We start from the raw sequence: 17373 nt of genomic DNA, 5'->3' as shown, positions 1-17373 counted from the left end.
GGAATCTTTTGTGGAATTTAACTGGAATATAATGGGTTATGCCGGAAACTGTTAGTGACTATTGGGAGACATAGATTGGGGCGACTAAAATGCGAGACTAAAAAGAGTGGTCTCTATCCATATAATTTTCTGGTGAATTATCTGGTTGGAAAGAAATCGAAGAACTTTTAACAACGAAAATAGGTCGTTAAGGATTATTCACAATGTCATTATCATGACGATGTCGGAGATTAAATCCGGAAAACTAGTGGATTCGTATGGAGATCTTATTGCCCTTTTTAAAGATTTTTGAGTCAATTAATTATTTTAATGTAATAAATTTGTACATAATTTTTTTCATTTCATGCTTTTATTGTTGGGATTAAACGATTTTTTATTAAATGGATCATTAAAAAACAAATAATTGATTAAAAATAATTTTTATATAAAAAAAACATTATCTTTTAAACCTCTTAAAATAAGTGAAAATTTTCTGATAGTAAAAATAATACCGAATTGAAGAAGAATTAACGAAAATATATATCGGTTTTTTTTTTTATTTTGAATACCCTAATTCTGAATTGGTAAGAGTCATTATTTGTTTGTTTTTTAGATATATGGATTAGATCTTTCAACCTTATATGATAAATCTATAGTGTTTTTGAAATTTAACAAAAAAATAAAAATCTATAATATTAGTATGATATAATATAACTAATATAAGTTTGGGAGAATCAATAGATAATATTATCTACCTCTATACAAATATATTTCACATTTATTGCAAATATTTAAATAAAATTTCATATTTTAATAGTTAATATTAATTAAACTTATTTTTTATTATAATAATAACTAATATACTAGTATTAAATAATATATATAAATGCTAGAATTAATTCTAAAACATACTAGGATTTCATTGCTCCCTCTTATCTAATCATCTAGATACTTTACAACTTTAATCTAAATTATCCTCTTATAATATTATTTTGAAATCCATACAAATTAAATACTTTTGACATTTTAAAAATATTTGGGAGTTGAAGTTAGAGTGTAATTGCTTTACGTTTAAATGAACAAATAATATTAAATTTTTAATACATTCATAATTAAAGTATATTTTGTAACATTATTTTATCTAAATTAATATTCTAATAAAATATTAAATTATTATTATTTTCCTAAAAAAAAAACCCAACCAGTTTGAAAATTGGGCCATTTAAAGCTACAATGTTGAGCTTTTAGATTTTTTTAAGGTTTATATCATATCTTATTTTTTTAACTATATAATTAATATTATAATAATTCAAAGAAATTAAAAACCCAAATCATCTTTTTTTTGTACCTATCTTTATTTTTTTTTAAAACACAATAAAATTAATCAACCCTTTAATTGATTACTCCAAATCCCACCCCACCACAAATTACATTTGGCAATTCTACATGCATATCTCATATTTTCATTTGGATCTCAATGAGATGAGAAGGACATATGAAAATGATTTAGGTCAAATAAGAGATACTTGAAAAGAGAGGTCATGTATAGATAGATATTTGAGTAACTAAATGATTGTAGAAGAAAGAAAAAGCAAATAGAGGAGTGGCTTGTATAAGAAGATAAGTTTTCTTGGCCATAATGATGAAGCATGCATTCATTGACAGACTGTCTCTCCACCTATCTACACTACAGGATTTGATTTGCTTGTTATTTCTTGATTGCACTTCTTAATTTACACACATATGTCTATACATGATGTTCTTAGCTAGATCTTGTCCTTTTTTCATTATTCCAATTAATTGCTTCAAAACTACTTCTTTTTTATACAATAGAAACCCATTCATTCATGATGGGTTAAAACCTTTCATGGTCATTTAAAAGATGAAATAAATGTAAAAGTTTTGAGTAACGAGAGAAAATAAACGAGATCAAAAGTTGTACATGTGCCACTTTCTTAATGGATACATGCAATACCAGTACATGTAAGAAAGTTAAGTTTAGTTTTGGATCAAAGAGACCATGTTCTCATCCATAGGATCCCAAGTGCCTGGATCAATCAAAAGTTCAATTCTATCTGAACTACTTATTTTCAAATGATATCCACACTCTTCACAAATGGTATTTACTATGCCACCAAAGTGAAAGGAAGAATATTGAAAGTTTACAAGATTCATGATTTGGAGGATTGAATATTAGTTTAGATCCTATTCTTTAGACTCTCTATTTGGTACTATGTTGAGTGAGTGTTTTTAGAAAACATGATATATTAATGAAAGATTAATATTGAATTTGTTGTGAATTTTTGTAATGTCACTTAAAACAAAGCAATATTATTATACTTAGTATAGTACCCCTTTCAAATTTTATTTATTTATTTTGGTTTAGGTTTGTTTTAAAATATATAAATTTGACATAATATGAATGTGTTTATTGTTTTATTTAATTTGTTTGTAAGACTATGGATTGAAAAATGTTTTGTTTATTTTTTAACAAGTAAATATATATATATATATATATATATATATATATTTTTTTAATAAGTAGTTTGGTACAAGAAATGTATTTACCATTTTGTCTCGTTTGTACTTAGAAGATTTTTTATTACAATCTTCACCCATTCAATTTTATATCATATTTTCTAAAAGAAAGAATTTATATAATAAAATTATATAAAAAGACTTTTTAATATAATATATATTATAATATATTAAAAATTTATATTAATATAAAAAAATTAACTTAAAACTCTTATAAAATATATTGAATAAATAAATATATGGGTGATTTTATAGGTTTAATGATATTTATAATGATCGGGGCAGAATCGGGACGGAGAACATAAATAACATCCCCGTTTTATTCTCGGTCAACTACCGATCAAATCGGAGAAAAACTGTCACAAACGGGACAATTTGATTTGGTTACCGCGGAGCGGTTTTAAATTGTGTCTGTTATTTTTAAGAACATTATTTATTATTTTTAATAATTTATATATTATGAATTTAGGATATACAAATTGTCATTTTTTATTTAATATAATTTATTTTATTTTAATATAAACTTTCTTATTTATGCAGGCCCATAGTAAGCCCAATAAGTAGTTGGGTTAGGGATAGACAGCCCAGTAGCCCATCCCATCTTTCCTTCTCTCTTTCTTCATCGCGCGCTCTCTCTATCTTCTCCGGCGAGGCAGATCCACGTTCAACCACCGCCGGCGACTCTTCTTCTTTTTCTTCTTCAGATTCAGTTCCTGTTTTCCGGCCTACGTCTCCGGTTGCCGAATTTGTATTGGTATGTTTCTTGTTCTTAAAAGTTAAACCCTAATTCCTGAATGATTTATGCATATAGTTGAATTGTTAGTTTAATTAGATATTTATGTTAGACTGTGTTAGTTTGGGTTTAATTAGCTGAATTGTGATGTTAGTATGTTAATTTTGAGAATTATAATCTTCATTCAAATGATTTAGACAGTTAATTATTTACTACTTTTGTGTTTATTCAGTCTATTGGCTTTATAAAAAGATCTGTTTTTGTTATCTTGTGATTTTATAAAAGAAATGCGATCAATTTACGGTATTGAGGATCAAGTTAGAAAATGTTGCAGATGATCAAGTTAGACTCTTTTTTAAATTGGACATTGTATTACTATGAATCCATTCAACAAGTCTCATTTCTGTAACAGAAGAAGAAACAGATCTGTGAGGACAACGTATCTAACTTGGGTATGTTCCATTTTCTTCGAGAAATGTTATTAGTATGGGGAAGTTTTGGATGAAAATTTGAAATTGAACTTTCGAGATAAAGTTCGACCCTTTTCCCAGTTTTAGTTCTGTCCATGATAAAGAGGTGAAACTTTTGCTATAGATTCATGTGATTGAATTGGTTCATTGGATTTTTATTAGTTTCATCTTCTTGAACTTGACAAACAATCTGTTTTGAGTTTTAAGCTATGTGTGGAAGAAATGTATGCAGCTTGGGGCTTATTCATCTATCAAATTGCGTAATCATGTTGTGTGTTTGATGAAGAAAAATATCATTTGAAGTAAACCTAGCTAACATTTGTTCTGTGAATCCTTGCTTGAACATGTTCAATCTTCATATTTATACCTCTATGTGAATTAATTTCCTTAAAATGGGTGATTTTGTGGGACTTGTAGTAGTGAAATTGCTTGCAAACTATGGATCAAGAAGCTGCACGAACGGCGAAGGATTCTCTAGACCTGGCTTTCCACATGTCAAACATTCTCGAAACAGGTCTTGATCGTCATACCCTCTCGATACTTATTACACTATGTGAACTCGGTTTAAGCCCCGAAGCTCTGGCTGCAATCGTCAAGGAACTCCGAGGTGAACCAACATCCTCCTCAGCCCCTCCATCATCGCATTCCTAGGTACGCTGAAGGCTCATTTGTTACATCTTGGAGTTGTTTATGTAAGGATATTGAAAATTTGATAAACCCTTTAACAAAAGTTTTCAATTACATCTTGTAGTTGTTTATGTGAAGTATCGGTTTTTCATAATTTTAATTAAGCATGGCTATACAAGAGCCCACTCCTATTTGGTTTCTGATTCAGAATCAGTTTCATGATTCTAGGGGAAATGAGATGGAAAAACAATAACTAGCAAGTAAATGACCACCCCATTTGGAATCCAAATGGAGATGAATATGTAATGTTCACTTCTCCATTACCAATTAATCTCAAATTTGATGACATTTGAAGATTTTGGTGAAGATTAATTAGGTCTTATGAATCATGCACAATATTGCTTCAAACTGTTCATATCATATGTAAGTGTGAAACTATTTACAGTAATGAACAAATTAATACTCTTAAAAGGTAAACCGATGTTTTAATGATGGTTGGCTTTGTTTCGATAAGTCGTTTTTGGTTGAAACTTTCGATTATGACAGAGGAATTGAGCACTCGTGGGGAAGATTATGGAGACAAGATAATAGGAGGGGAGCTAAGGTTCTCTTCATTTGGTTTGGTTATATTAAAAGCACATTAGATTAAAGTAGAAGAGATTATCTTGATGAAATGTTATACTAAGTCTCTTCAGGAATAGTCAAGGGTTATTAATTAAACTCTTTGTGAGTTTAAATAAACTATGTTGTCCTGTCTTGACATATAAATTGTTTACTATTTTTTCTTGTATTAATAGAAGGTGTTTGTTTACATGTGTTATTGTAGATAGGACCAATAATTGATGTTGGTTATACTAGAATTTTTAATTGTTTTTATTATAAATTTGTTAATTTGGTGAATTATTATAATTTTTTTATTTAATTTTTTTTTTTATAAAAAATAAATGTAAATATTTTAGTTAATAATTTGATGGTTAAAAAGATATATAATAAAATGATTTTATTTGTTTTCAAATAAATATGATCTTATTTATAATGATTTATTTTAGAAATAAGGGTTTATTTTTTTAGAAAATATATTATTTTTTTTATAGTTATTTAATAAATGGTTGAAGACTCTAATTTATTACCATCACTAGGAAATGAGTTATAATTGACTCATCGGTTTAAAAATAATTATTCTATTTTTAAAATAAATTGTATTAATGATTTTTTATTTGACTCAAACAACCTAAATATATTATTTCTTTTAATGAAAAATAATATATTTTAAAATAACACAAGCCCTCGTGATTTTGAGTTTGGGTGGATTCTGCCTTAAATTTATATAAAAAAATTTGGTATGATATTTACGACAAAATAATCTTTTTATTATCATAAAAATTCATAATGCAAAATATTATATTTATTAAAATCCAAGATGATTCATAAAATATTTTAGAATCATTGCCAATAATTTGATATCAAATAAAGCTTAAAAACAGAATAAAAATGTAGATAATAAATTAAAGATAATATTAGTATCGAAAAATCACCCCAAAACAATTATATACCGACCAATTCGAATTCGACAGGTTCATAATTTTCGATACCAATTCTGTTCGGTTTAGTAGGTAATTTAGATAATATAAATAATACAGAAAGTTTAAAAATAGACTTTTGCTAAAAGATTAGCTTACAAAATTATAGCAACGGTGAATTATATTTGAAATGTCGAACAAAAAAATTAATAGTTTTCATTAGACAGTGTAATGTTTGATTATTTAATTGTTTGCAACAAAATGAATTATTAAAAAAAATACAAAAGTAATAATAAAAATAAGAATATGATCCAAAAATTAATTTTACACAAAAATAAAAATTAATCATGACTGTCATTAATATGGTAAGGAAAACGATCATTAATGTATAGTTAACAAAAACAAAAATGGTCACATTAGCTTAAAATGTTAAGTTTGACCCATTTTAAAATATTATTCACTGCTTTAGATTTAAAAAATAAAATAAATCTACCCATATTTTAATTAGATCTCATTTTAAAATAATAAAAAGTATACAACAATTCAGATAATTTCCTAACTGGTTTGAGATATTGTTTAAATTAAACAAAAAAAATATATTATTACATCATTATCATTGTAATAAACTAATCACATAATTTATAAATTAAAATATTAAAAAAATGATGATGATGATGTCATTTTTTTTAAATCCAAAGCCGTTGCATAAGTTACCAGTAGACTTAATTAGAATCCTAGCCGTTTGTTCCAATCTGCGAATCAGACCGTTTATATATTCAAAAGGACGACCGTTTGAAATTCAAATTTCCCCCTTTCGTTTCTCAGCTTGAAAAGGATCGGGCATTCTTTGCTTTTTTTTCCGAATCCTATCCGACAAGAGAGAGAAAGATAGAGAGAGAAAGAAAGAAAGAAAGTGTTTATATGATTCAAGACGACGAACCAGTACCTGTTGTTGGATTTCGACGTTTTGGTTCTTTTTTCATTGATTTTCTTGAAAACCTAGTGGATAAGATTCAAGGTGTAGAAATGGCTTCAAAACCCATCATCGTTCAACAGCAAAACATTAGTATGTTTGTTATTATAGATCTCACTTTCATGTTCTTTGATATGTTCTATTCTTGAATCATTTTCTTCGATTGGGGTAATAAAGATATACTCTTGTTCATGATTCATCACAGATGATGCTTTGCCGGTTAAACAGAAGAACATGGTACCCGATGGAAGAATCCGACGTGCGTTAGGCGACATAGGAAACGTCGAAACTGATCAAGGAATCGATGCAAAACTGATCAATCGCCCTATCACTAGGTATTGATCGATCGAACGATCAATCCATCCATTTCTCTCCTTTTTCGATCTCTGTTCTAAGTTAAGCATATTTCAGGGGTTTCTGCGCAAAATTACTCGCCGACGCTAAAGCACAAGTTGCGGCCGGCGGCGGCGGCGTTGAAAACAAGGTCTGAACGATGAACACGATGAACTATGAATACCCTTTTCTTTAAAAATGACCATTCCTTTTAATTTAGTTTTTGATTTCATGGGATTTCCTAAAAGCAGAAAGTTGCTGTCAAGAAGAAAGTAGTAACCGTCAAGCCAAAGCCTCCGGTTCATGAAGTAATAGTGATTAGTCCAGATACAATGGAAAAGATCAAAAGCAAGCAGATTTTGAAGAAGGAAGGAATTTCGAGGAAAAAAAGACAATCTTTTACATCGATCCTCACTGCAAGAAGCAAGGTTTGTGGGTGTGGGTGTTCTTCAAATTCTATTTTTTCTGAGTCATTTCAAATGATCTAATCTGGTTTAATACGTCTCAGGCTGCTTGTGGGTTGAACGAGAAGAAAAAAGAGAATATAGTGAGTATTGTTGATGCAGGAGATATCGAAAATGAGTTGGCTGTTGTTGAATATATTGAAGATATGTACACTTTCTACAAGGAGATTGAGGTATTATTATGATCATAAACCCAAAACCAAAAACCCAAATCAATGAATTCTGTTTTTCAAAATGAAATTTTGTTCTTGCAGGAGGAAACCCAAGTGAAAGATTACATCAAATCTCTGCCGGAGATGAGTGTGAAGAAGAGAGCAATTCTAGTTGATTGGTTGATTGAAGTTCAACAGAAATTCGAATTAACAATGGAGACTCTTTATCTGACCATAAACATAATGGATCGTTTCCTTTCATCAGAGCCAAAAACAGAAAGGGATGAATTTCAGCTTGTGGGTATTGGAGCAATGTTAATGGCATCCAAATATGAAGAAATCTGGGCTCCAGAAGTGAACGATTTAGTTTCAATTTCAGACGGATCATACTCACACAAAGAAATTTTAAGAATGGAGAAACGAATCCTTGAACGTCTAGAATGGAATCTAACAGTCCCAACTCCTTACGTGTTCTTGGTTAGGTTCATAAAAGTGGCTGCTTTAACAGCAGAGGAAAAGTTGATTGAAGAGAATATGAGTTATTTTCTTGCTGAAATTGGAATGGTGAATTATGCAACTGTTTTGTATTGTCCATCGATGATTGCTGCTTCATCAGTTTATGCTGCTAGATCTATATTGAATAAGAAGAGGAAGGCTGTTTGGAATGAAACTCTTGAATTGCATACTGGTTATTCAGAGACTCAGTTGATGGATTGTGCTAACATGCTTATTGATTTTCGTTTGGATGCTGCTCAGAAGAATTTTAGGTCGGTTTGTTCTAAGTATTCGACTTTGGAGAAGGGTAATGTTGCCATGTATACTTCTGTTTTCAATGCTTGAAAGAAGAAGATGGTTCTTAGAAAAAAGGGTTTAGTAGTATTCATGATGGTGATCATTTGATTTTTGTGATGATCACTTAAGGAAGAAAGTAGATTTGATTTTAATTGTTTTCGTTGATGAAAACTAAAACACTATTTGTAATGGCAGTTTAATAGTTCATTTTCATATTGCTAAGTTTTTGTCATTTGAATTTCATATTTTTTAGTTTTAGTTTTAAGCAATGAACACTATTTCATATATACCTTGTCAGTAATTTTAAATCGGGCATTGTGTACGAGGAGGGAGATTGTTACCAAATAGTTCGAGGGCGGGTACTTAGTTAGTTAAGTTAGACAATAATTTGGGAAGGATACTTCATTAAGTTATGGTTCGGAAAAATTCGAACAAAAAATTATTTGTATTCAAATTAAATTCAAAATTTTTATCCCATGTAATACTTTTAACATTTTTTTGTGGAAGATAAAATCTAGTTAAAAAAACTTTTGTACAAGATGGTTACCCAATAGTTCGAGGGCGGATACTTAGTTAGTTAAGTTAGACAATAGTTTGGGAATGATACTTCATTAAGTCATGGTTCGGAAAAACTCGAAGAAAAAATTATTTGTATTCAAATTAAATTCAAAATTTTTATCCCTTGTGTAATATTTTTAACATTTTTGGTGAAAGATAAAATTTAGTTAAAAAAACTTTTGTAAGAGTTTGTTTGATAAATAAAAGCAAATATTGAAGAAGAATTTAAAATTGAATTGTTTATAATAGAAAAAAAAAAGTAGTGTTTTTGTTAACTAAAACTTTCTTTAGAAAGATCTAACAACTTCAAGATTTGAACAATTTATTTTATTCATTTATTAAAAAGGAAATTATAAGCTTTTAAAAATATAGAAATATAATAAACATATATAATATTAAGTTTGTGGAAGTTCTTGAAGTGTTCTAGAAGAAAAAAAAATAAAATTTTTAGTCAAATTAAAATCATAATTTTTGTTTATCTTTTATGTAAGACTTTTTTACATTTCTCATTTGAAGATAAACTCTAATTAAAACAAATTATTATAAGAGTTTGTTTGAGCTTATTTTATTTAGAAATAAATATTCATAGATATTGTAAAATTGATTTATTCTAGCAAAAACACAAAAAGCAAAAAGCAAATTAAAATAATAAAATTTTAGTACTTTTGTTTACTAAACTTTGTTTAGAAAGATAACTTCAAGATTCCAAAATATTTTTTATTAATTTTTTATATAAATTTTTAAAATATCAAATATAATAAACATGATTTGATATTTTAAATATATAGATGAGACAAGATTTATTTAGACAACTGAAATAAAATGGGCCTATAATACAGAAATCAAACAAGGCCCTAAAGACAATCGCAATCGCAATCGCAGGGCCCCCCACAAATATCGGAAATATCATCACACACTTGTAATAATAAAGAAAATGATGAATTAATGAAACCTCTCTCAAGATCCACCTCGAATAACAACAACCCTTCTCAAATCCAAATCCAAATTCTCAATCTTTATCTGAAAAAACCCTGAATTCTTTCATCAATCTTCATCACCATGAGAGAATTAGATGATTCAAATTGGTTCTCTAAATGGGAAGAAGACCTCCCATCACCAGATGAACTCATGCCCTTATCTCAAACCCTAATCACTCCTGGTCTAGCCATGGCTTTCGATATCCGAACCCCAAATCAAAATCACTACAACCCACATCATCATCAACATCAACCTCCACTACCTGTTCAAACCGCATCTTCTCTACCCAATTCATCTGAACTAGATTCAACCGATCTAGGTTCAGTTGCAGTCGGCGATGAACCAGCTAGAACCCTGAAACGCCCACGTCTAGTTTGGACTCCACAACTCCACAAAAGATTTGTAGATGCAGTAGCTCATCTGGGTATTAAAAACGCTGTCCCCAAAACCATAATGCAGATGATGAGCGTAGACGGGTTGACTCGTGAAAACGTAGCGAGTCATCTTCAGAAATACCGTCTTTACTTGAAGAGGATACAGGGTCTTTCCGCCGGAGGGGCCGGTGCTTGTTTAGATCCAGCCACTGATCGTTTATTTGCTAGCTCTCCTGTACCAGCTCATTTCCTTCATACTAATCGCCAGAATTCTGAAACTTTCATGCCCTTTGTACCTGTGGCTGCGATTCAGCAACACCACAACCACCCACAGCAGCAAATGGTGGCTGCGGCAGCGACCGGACGTCCTACCACACTGCAGCCAATGTATAGGCAAATGGGTCAATTTGGGTCGAGTCAAAATGGGCAATTTGAGCATCATTTTCTTAATAGAGGTGGTGGTGGTGGTGGAGGGGTACAAATGCAGCATTCTTCTTCTTATGTAGAAGAGATGATGGAATCAGGTAGAACTGCAAATGGGAGGAAAGTACTTACTCTATTTCCATCTGGAAATATTATTGAATGAAATTTAGCTCATTTTTGTTTTGATCTTCTTTAAATTGACTATTTTAACTTCTTTCTTTAAGGTTAATTAGTTTCTATACTTCTTTTGTGAGGATTCATGTGATGATGCTATATCTAGATCTTGCATATGTAATAAGATCCTTGTTATTTAAATATTTGAGATTGAACATAGGTTAAATACATACAAGACCCCGGACTCGGGTCATGCCCGAGCCCGGGTCATGTGTCGTTTGAAAAATGCATTGATTGTGCTCACTTTCAAACAAGGTTGGTTTTTGTCAATCTTCCATGCTCTACCCAAATTGAGTCTATATGTAGTATCTATTAAAACACACAAGTCTTTGTCATTTTCTAAATATTACTACCATTATCTAATGAAGGAGTTTATGTAACATGTTTTATTCATTATTGAGGCACATGGTAGACCTATTTGTGGTAATTGACCCATTTTGATTGTACCATTGTCTAAAAACATTGAATTTCCCAAAATATTGGACAACACATGCTATATATATATATATATATTTAATATTAAAGTTTACAAGAATGATTCAAGCCTACTTGGTTAAATAAATTTTTTTTTTTGAATGTTGGAAGTAAGCATGAATCATTACACCAATTTAATGAGATGATAATAAAATTTTTGGGATCAAGTAAATATAAATATGATCATCTTATATGACTAAATGGATTCATGTGTCCTCTCTTACATATTAAATTGAAATGGCACATGAACCATTTAGTCACAAAGAATTTCATTTGTCAGTGTAGGGTCCACGGACACTCGACCTATAAAGGAGATTGGAACTCCATTTTATACCAGGGGGTTGGGCCTCTATTTAGTCTTGATGCTATGATGTAACAACATTTTAGTAAAACTCTTATTATTTCAATCTTACTATCATCCCACTTTCCAATCCTATGAAGAAAATCTATTATGCTATAGTGTTTTATTATCTTCATTTGTCTCTCAAAATGAAATGGTTGATTTATTATCCATAACTTGGGGGATAAGCTATTTCAAACTATAAACGACTTGATTTCCTAGTCTAAGCAAGGGACAATATACCTTGATATTTTTAATCGTTCTTTGGTTTAAACTAAAATTCCACAAATTGAAAAAGTAAATACCTTTTCAGGAACAAAGAAATTAACTATACTTCTTTAACTTTTGAGTTGTTTTGTCGTATCGGTCGCTTAATCTTTGGTCTCTACTCGGACTCGATGAAAAAAATGGAATAGTTTAAACTCACTAATTTGTCTTTTTTTATATTCATGAGTTTTTGTCAAATGTACATATATGGTCTCACCTTTGAGACAGCTCATTCTATTTGATATGATCAACATATATAGTATATATAAAATATATATAAGATATTGGTTATATTATATCAAGACTCTATATTTAAAATTTTATTTAATTCATATATAAGTTTGATTAATTCAAATATAAGATTTAAATTATTATATAAAGTATAAACAATGCAATACTTTGATTAATTAACATATAATCTCATTTTGTTTAAGTTATATGTAGGCTTTTCAAACAATTTATTATAATTAAATAATTTGTCCCGCAAGTTCGTGTTGCTCCAAGAGAATATTGGAATGGAGATAATATATATTTTATAAAACTAAAAATTTTTCCTTAAAGAAAATTATCACGACGATCCCACCCCACTGCATTACACTTTGAACAATAATTTTTAAAATTAAATCATATCAATTTAAAACATTATATTTAATTACTATTTTTATAACAAAGAATGTATATATTATTATTTTTAATTTTTAAAATTAAATCATATCAATTTAAAACATTATATTTAATTACTATTTTTATAACAAAGAATGTATATATTATTATTTTTCAAGACCGTGCACAAGATGTTTCATTGATAATAGAGACATATCAAATAAAAACATAGAATAACCTATAAATGAATAATAAATGATTAGAAGAGAGAATTTGAGTGAAAAAATAAGAGAATATGTAACTGCCGAAAAAATAAATTATTATTTTTTTCTTTTTTCTCACACTTTTTATTTTCTAATTATTTATTGAATAATGATAAAAGGTGAAAAAAAGAAAAAAAATTGTTATTTTTTCAGTAAATCAGATAAATTGTGATGTCTTCTCTCAAATTCTCTTCAACAATCATTTCTATTTATAAAAGTATTTGTTCTTTTACCAAATTTTTATTTCTTAATACTAAATTATATTATTTAGTTATAATTCAATAAAATTTTCAATCACTAGCATCATTGTTAATAGCCATTCAAAAATAACAAATAACATTAATCAACTACATTTTTTTAATTAAGTTAATCAAATCTAATAATAATAATTTTTAAAAAATGATTTGCATCAATTTTATAAAATAAAAATAAAAACAAAATATACTTAATACTTTATTTAAGTATGTCATCAACTATAAATTATGACATAAATTATAGGTGCATTATATATATATATATATATATTTAAAAGTCACATCATACTCTACATCTACATGCCATGTCATTTATGGTATATAATTAAAATGGATTAATTTAAGAATTAACAAAAGTTTAAAAAGAAAAATATTGATAATCTATCAAATAATAAAATATTATAATATATATATATATAAATAGATATAAACTATTTTAAGGTTAAAGAGGTTAGATATTTGAAATGATTATTTGAATTATTTAAATTATATAAATATAAAAAACAAAAAAAATTATATAGTCGTCACCTAAATTTCCAAATTTAGAAAAAAAAACATATTGAGTATTTAAATGCATTTTAGAGATTTCTAAATTTAGAAAAAAAAACATATTGAGTATTTAAACGCATTTTAGATATTATATTGTGGTTTCGGGCTTGGTTATGTTCAGGAAAGACTTCACGCTTATTCTTCCGTGCTCGTTATTATAACGGTCTCTACTTTACATTTTTGGCCAATTTTTGTTTACCTTCTAAATTTAAAAATTTATCTAAATCCTAATTATTGAAAAAGTATAAAATTTTATAATTTAAATAATGTCGTATGATTTAATCAAATTTTGTACCTTTTATTTTCTTTGGCATTTTCCCCTCTTTTGTCTACGTCCTTTTATAGGAAAATCGACTTTAGATCTTCGCTTCAGTCCTCCATTTTGGCTTGTCTTTTATTTCGGCTGAAATTATTAATGGTTGATCATATTACGACCGAGATTTATTCTCTTAGGTTTTCGATTTTGTTTTAGGAACAATAATGGCGATGTGAGGCTTTTTTTTTTTTTTTTTTGGGGGGGGGAAAACAGCTTAGTGCCATTTCATTAAAAAAACCCAAAAGAGGGAAAAAAATACAAAAGTTTAAGATCAGATCTAGACAATTTCTAGATTTGACAATGAAACAATAATTGAATTACAGACAATAACAATAATCAATTAGCGCCTACAGCGTTTTTACTTTTATTCTACTTGTGACCTTCTCAAACGAAATATCCCATATATGGCAGAGCTTTCTATTCTCTTCATTCCTTTCGATTCCTCTCCAGGATTGAATGAGTGCATTTCCATCTGAAGTTATATCTCTCCAAATATCTTCAGCGGTTCTACTTCTTCCACTGTGAGTTCTTGAATTTCTTTCTTTCCAGATATTGTAGATTACTGCTCCAAAGTAGCATTTCAACATACTTACATAGAAGGATCTTCCTTTTGCTTTATTCTTCATCCACTCTTGGATTTCTTCCCATATTCTTGGAAAGTTGATGATGTTCATGTTTGCAGCATACATCCTCCAGATTTGTATTACAAAAGAGCATTCCCCAAATAAATGGTTTATGCTTTCCTCAACTCCCGAACATAGGACACAGTTAATATCAGGAATGTTTATATATTTTCGAATTCTGTCTTTTGTTGTCAACCTTTTCCTGTATACCAGCCAGCGAATAAATTGGTGACGAGGAATAATCTTTGGAGACCATACCACATTATGCCAATCTACCTCCTGTCCTCTTGTTCTAACAATTTCCCATGCCTTTCCTGTAATAAACTTCTCATTGCTTTCTATTTTCCAGCTTATTTCATCATTATTTTCATTGAGTTGCTTCTGCCTCATTAGATTTAGGATTCTATCACCTTCTGAAATACGCCTCAAAAGTGAATCACATCTACCTTCATATACGTCTCTAAATGAGTACTTGATGTATTCTCTTCTAACTCTGTTTCCTTGCATTTCTTCTTTGAATATAATGAGAATATTATCCAGCCAAGGATCATGCCAGAATAGTACCCCTCTTCCATTTCCAATTGTGGTTTTCACCATTTGAAATGCATCTTTTCTTGTTTTTAGGATTTTCTTCAATGACCATGCCATTCTTTCGTTGATGCTTAGTGTCCAGATAAGACGAAGTAGTCTTCAACGATGTGATGAGATATACGAGAAGGGATAAGACTGGATTTGTCGCTGCTTGCAAGAAAGAAAGGGAAGGCTAGGGTTTTAGGGGTTTCCCGTCCTTTTATTCGAGGACAGAGCGAAGAGGCCCATGCCTTTTTGTTTTTTTTACATCCCATAAAGACTACTCGACCTTTTAATTGGCATTGGGCCTACATGCTGGTGTAGGTCTAGCCTAGGTTTCGAGGATGTTTTATTCCCTTACAAAATCGTCTCGAATTTTTTTATTTTTAGGACAAACGTCCCAAAAATGTTCATTTTGGAATGTTTTATTCCTAAAAAAATTCATTTTGGGCCAAAGTTTTCCAATTTTTGGGACATAAATGTCCAGAACTTTTCATCTGTCTCCAAAATTTCATTTTGGAACAGAAACGTCCTGAAATTTCACATTTTGGGATATTTCAGGACTTTTTGGGACGTTTATGTCCATTTTCGGGACACTTCCACATTTTGGGACGTTTATGTCCATTTTAGGACATAAATGTCCTAAACTTTCACATTCGGGACATTTTCACGACATTTTGGGACATTTATGTCCCGAAAATGCTCATTCTCACCGGGTTCAACTAAAAATCTCCTACATCATCAAGTTTTGACTCAAAAAGTTAATGCAACCCAGTTCACACGAGAGTGATTCCCACATTAGATTCTATTACAGAATTACCGAATTTGCATCAACTTTTCGAACTGAAATCTTGAAAATAGGTTTCCGACAAAGAAATCGGTACCTTTCGGGCTCAACAGGCAATTTATTCAATCTTTCATCTACTGCGATATTGTTTTTGCTGGTTTCAACGTGCGATTGGTTCAAATCCTGAACATTAAACATGAATAACTTTGTTATTATACAAATAAAAAAATAAAATAAAATAAATATTTTGTATAACTAGATCTGAAAAACATACCATGAGCTACTAAGATTTTGGGTTGGGAGAAAAATTTCGCAAGAGAGAGTTGAGAGAGAAATAATTTGAGGATTAACCTTTGTGATTGAAATTATACTAAATAATTTTTTTTTCTTCTCCTACACATGTGACGGACCACGTCGGATTTGTAGTCTTGCTTTCGATGCCCCTATCATTCCTCATACATAAAATAGCTCATATATGTATATATTAAAATGATCTTATCCAATATTTTAGAACTTTCATGCATTCCTAAATCTCTTATCTTTGAGCCTAAGTTTAATCTTCTTCCAACTTCATTTTTGTTCCTATTTCAAGTTAACAAAATCAAATTTACTAGAGGAATGAACTTTCCTACCCTCCTACATCTCTTATCTCTAATATTAAGTTTAGTTTATTTCTACTTCATTTTCGTTCTTATTTCAAGTTAAAGTAAACATATTTATGAGAGAAAACCCTAATATTGAGTATTTTGGGTACTATAGATACCCAATTTATTAAGGATCGAGATTAAATATGAGATACCTTTATAGACAAAATCATTGATGAATAACTATATTAAAATTTAAAACCGGTACAAATACTATTACAAATATCAAACTTTTAATGTTATATTTTTTATTTATTTAAAAAGAACTAAATGACATTTTATAGTTATAATTTCCTGCTTTAATAAGGTTTTCATTTGGAATGAAACCGGTTATATTAAATATTAAATATGAAGAATTTAAAGACTAATTAATAATCATAATATTGTAAAATATTATAAATGAATTTATTTTTGTTTCTCCCTTATTAATTTTTATAATTAAGTAAATATATAATGTATGGGAGATTAAAAACAGAAAATATAATTGGTTATGTGATTAAAATAATCATAATTTATAAAAAAAATTAAATTATTTACATATTTTATATTTCAATTTGTACTTAATTCATTTAAAATTATTGAATTGCATGTTCTT

General features: G+C 29.1%; 3 protein-coding genes across 3 annotated transcripts; all 3 read left to right on the top strand.

Annotated features, from left to right (window-relative positions):
• The first annotated feature begins 3109 nt into the window (after positions 1 to 3109).
• Positions 3110 to 5172, top strand: LOC124936530 (mitotic-spindle organizing protein 1B-like). The gene is made up of 3 exons (XM_047477035.1): positions 3110 to 3271; positions 4138 to 4371; positions 4894 to 5172. Exon 2 carries the CDS (start codon positions 4159 to 4161, stop codon positions 4369 to 4371), a length of 213 nt encoding a protein of 70 aa, XP_047332991.1. The 5' UTR covers positions 3110 to 3271; positions 4138 to 4158; the 3' UTR covers positions 4894 to 5172.
• Positions 5173 to 6697: 1525 nt separating this feature from the next.
• LOC124937062 (G2/mitotic-specific cyclin S13-7-like) lies at positions 6698 to 8811 on the top strand. The gene is made up of 6 exons (XM_047477573.1): positions 6698 to 6933; positions 7046 to 7175; positions 7252 to 7324; positions 7425 to 7601; positions 7682 to 7810; positions 7892 to 8811. Exons 1-6 carry the CDS (start codon positions 6789 to 6791, stop codon positions 8627 to 8629), a joined length of 1392 nt encoding a protein of 463 aa, XP_047333529.1. The 5' UTR covers positions 6698 to 6788; the 3' UTR covers positions 8630 to 8811.
• A 1273-nt stretch (positions 8812 to 10084) lies between these two features.
• On the top strand, positions 10085 to 11249 carry LOC124937064 (transcription factor MYBC1-like). The gene has a single exon (XM_047477574.1). The coding sequence runs from the start codon at positions 10199 to 10201 to the stop codon at positions 11075 to 11077; it is 879 nt and encodes a 292-aa protein (XP_047333530.1). The 5' UTR covers positions 10085 to 10198; the 3' UTR covers positions 11078 to 11249.
• Positions 11250 to 17373: the final 6124 nt, after the last annotated feature.

Source organism: Impatiens glandulifera, chromosome 4 (assembly GCF_907164915.1).
Source record: "Impatiens glandulifera chromosome 4, dImpGla2.1, whole genome shotgun sequence".
Taxonomy (NCBI): Eukaryota; Viridiplantae; Streptophyta; class Magnoliopsida; order Ericales; family Balsaminaceae; genus Impatiens; species Impatiens glandulifera.
The sequence above is the reverse complement of the archived record's forward strand: the minus strand, read 5'-3'. Positions and strand labels throughout refer to the sequence as shown.

Bases quoted from the DNA above. Each gene is read 5' to 3' on its own strand.
- LOC124936530 (XM_047477035.1), top strand. From the start codon at position 4,159: ATGGATCAAGAAGCTGCACGAACGGCGAAGGATTCTCTAGACCTGGCT.
- LOC124937062 (XM_047477573.1), top strand. From the start codon at position 6,789: ATGATTCAAGACGACGAACCAGTACCTGTTGTTGGATTTCGACGTTTT. The intron at 6,934-7,045 runs GTATGTTTGTTA...GATTCATCACAG, and splicing joins CGTTCAACAGCAAAACATTA to ATGATGCTTTGCCGGTTAAA. The intron at 7,602-7,681 runs GTTTGTGGGTGT...AATACGTCTCAG, and splicing joins TCCTCACTGCAAGAAGCAAG to GCTGCTTGTGGGTTGAACGA.
- LOC124937064 (XM_047477574.1), top strand. From the start codon at position 10,199: ATGAGAGAATTAGATGATTCAAATTGGTTCTCTAAATGGGAAGAAGAC.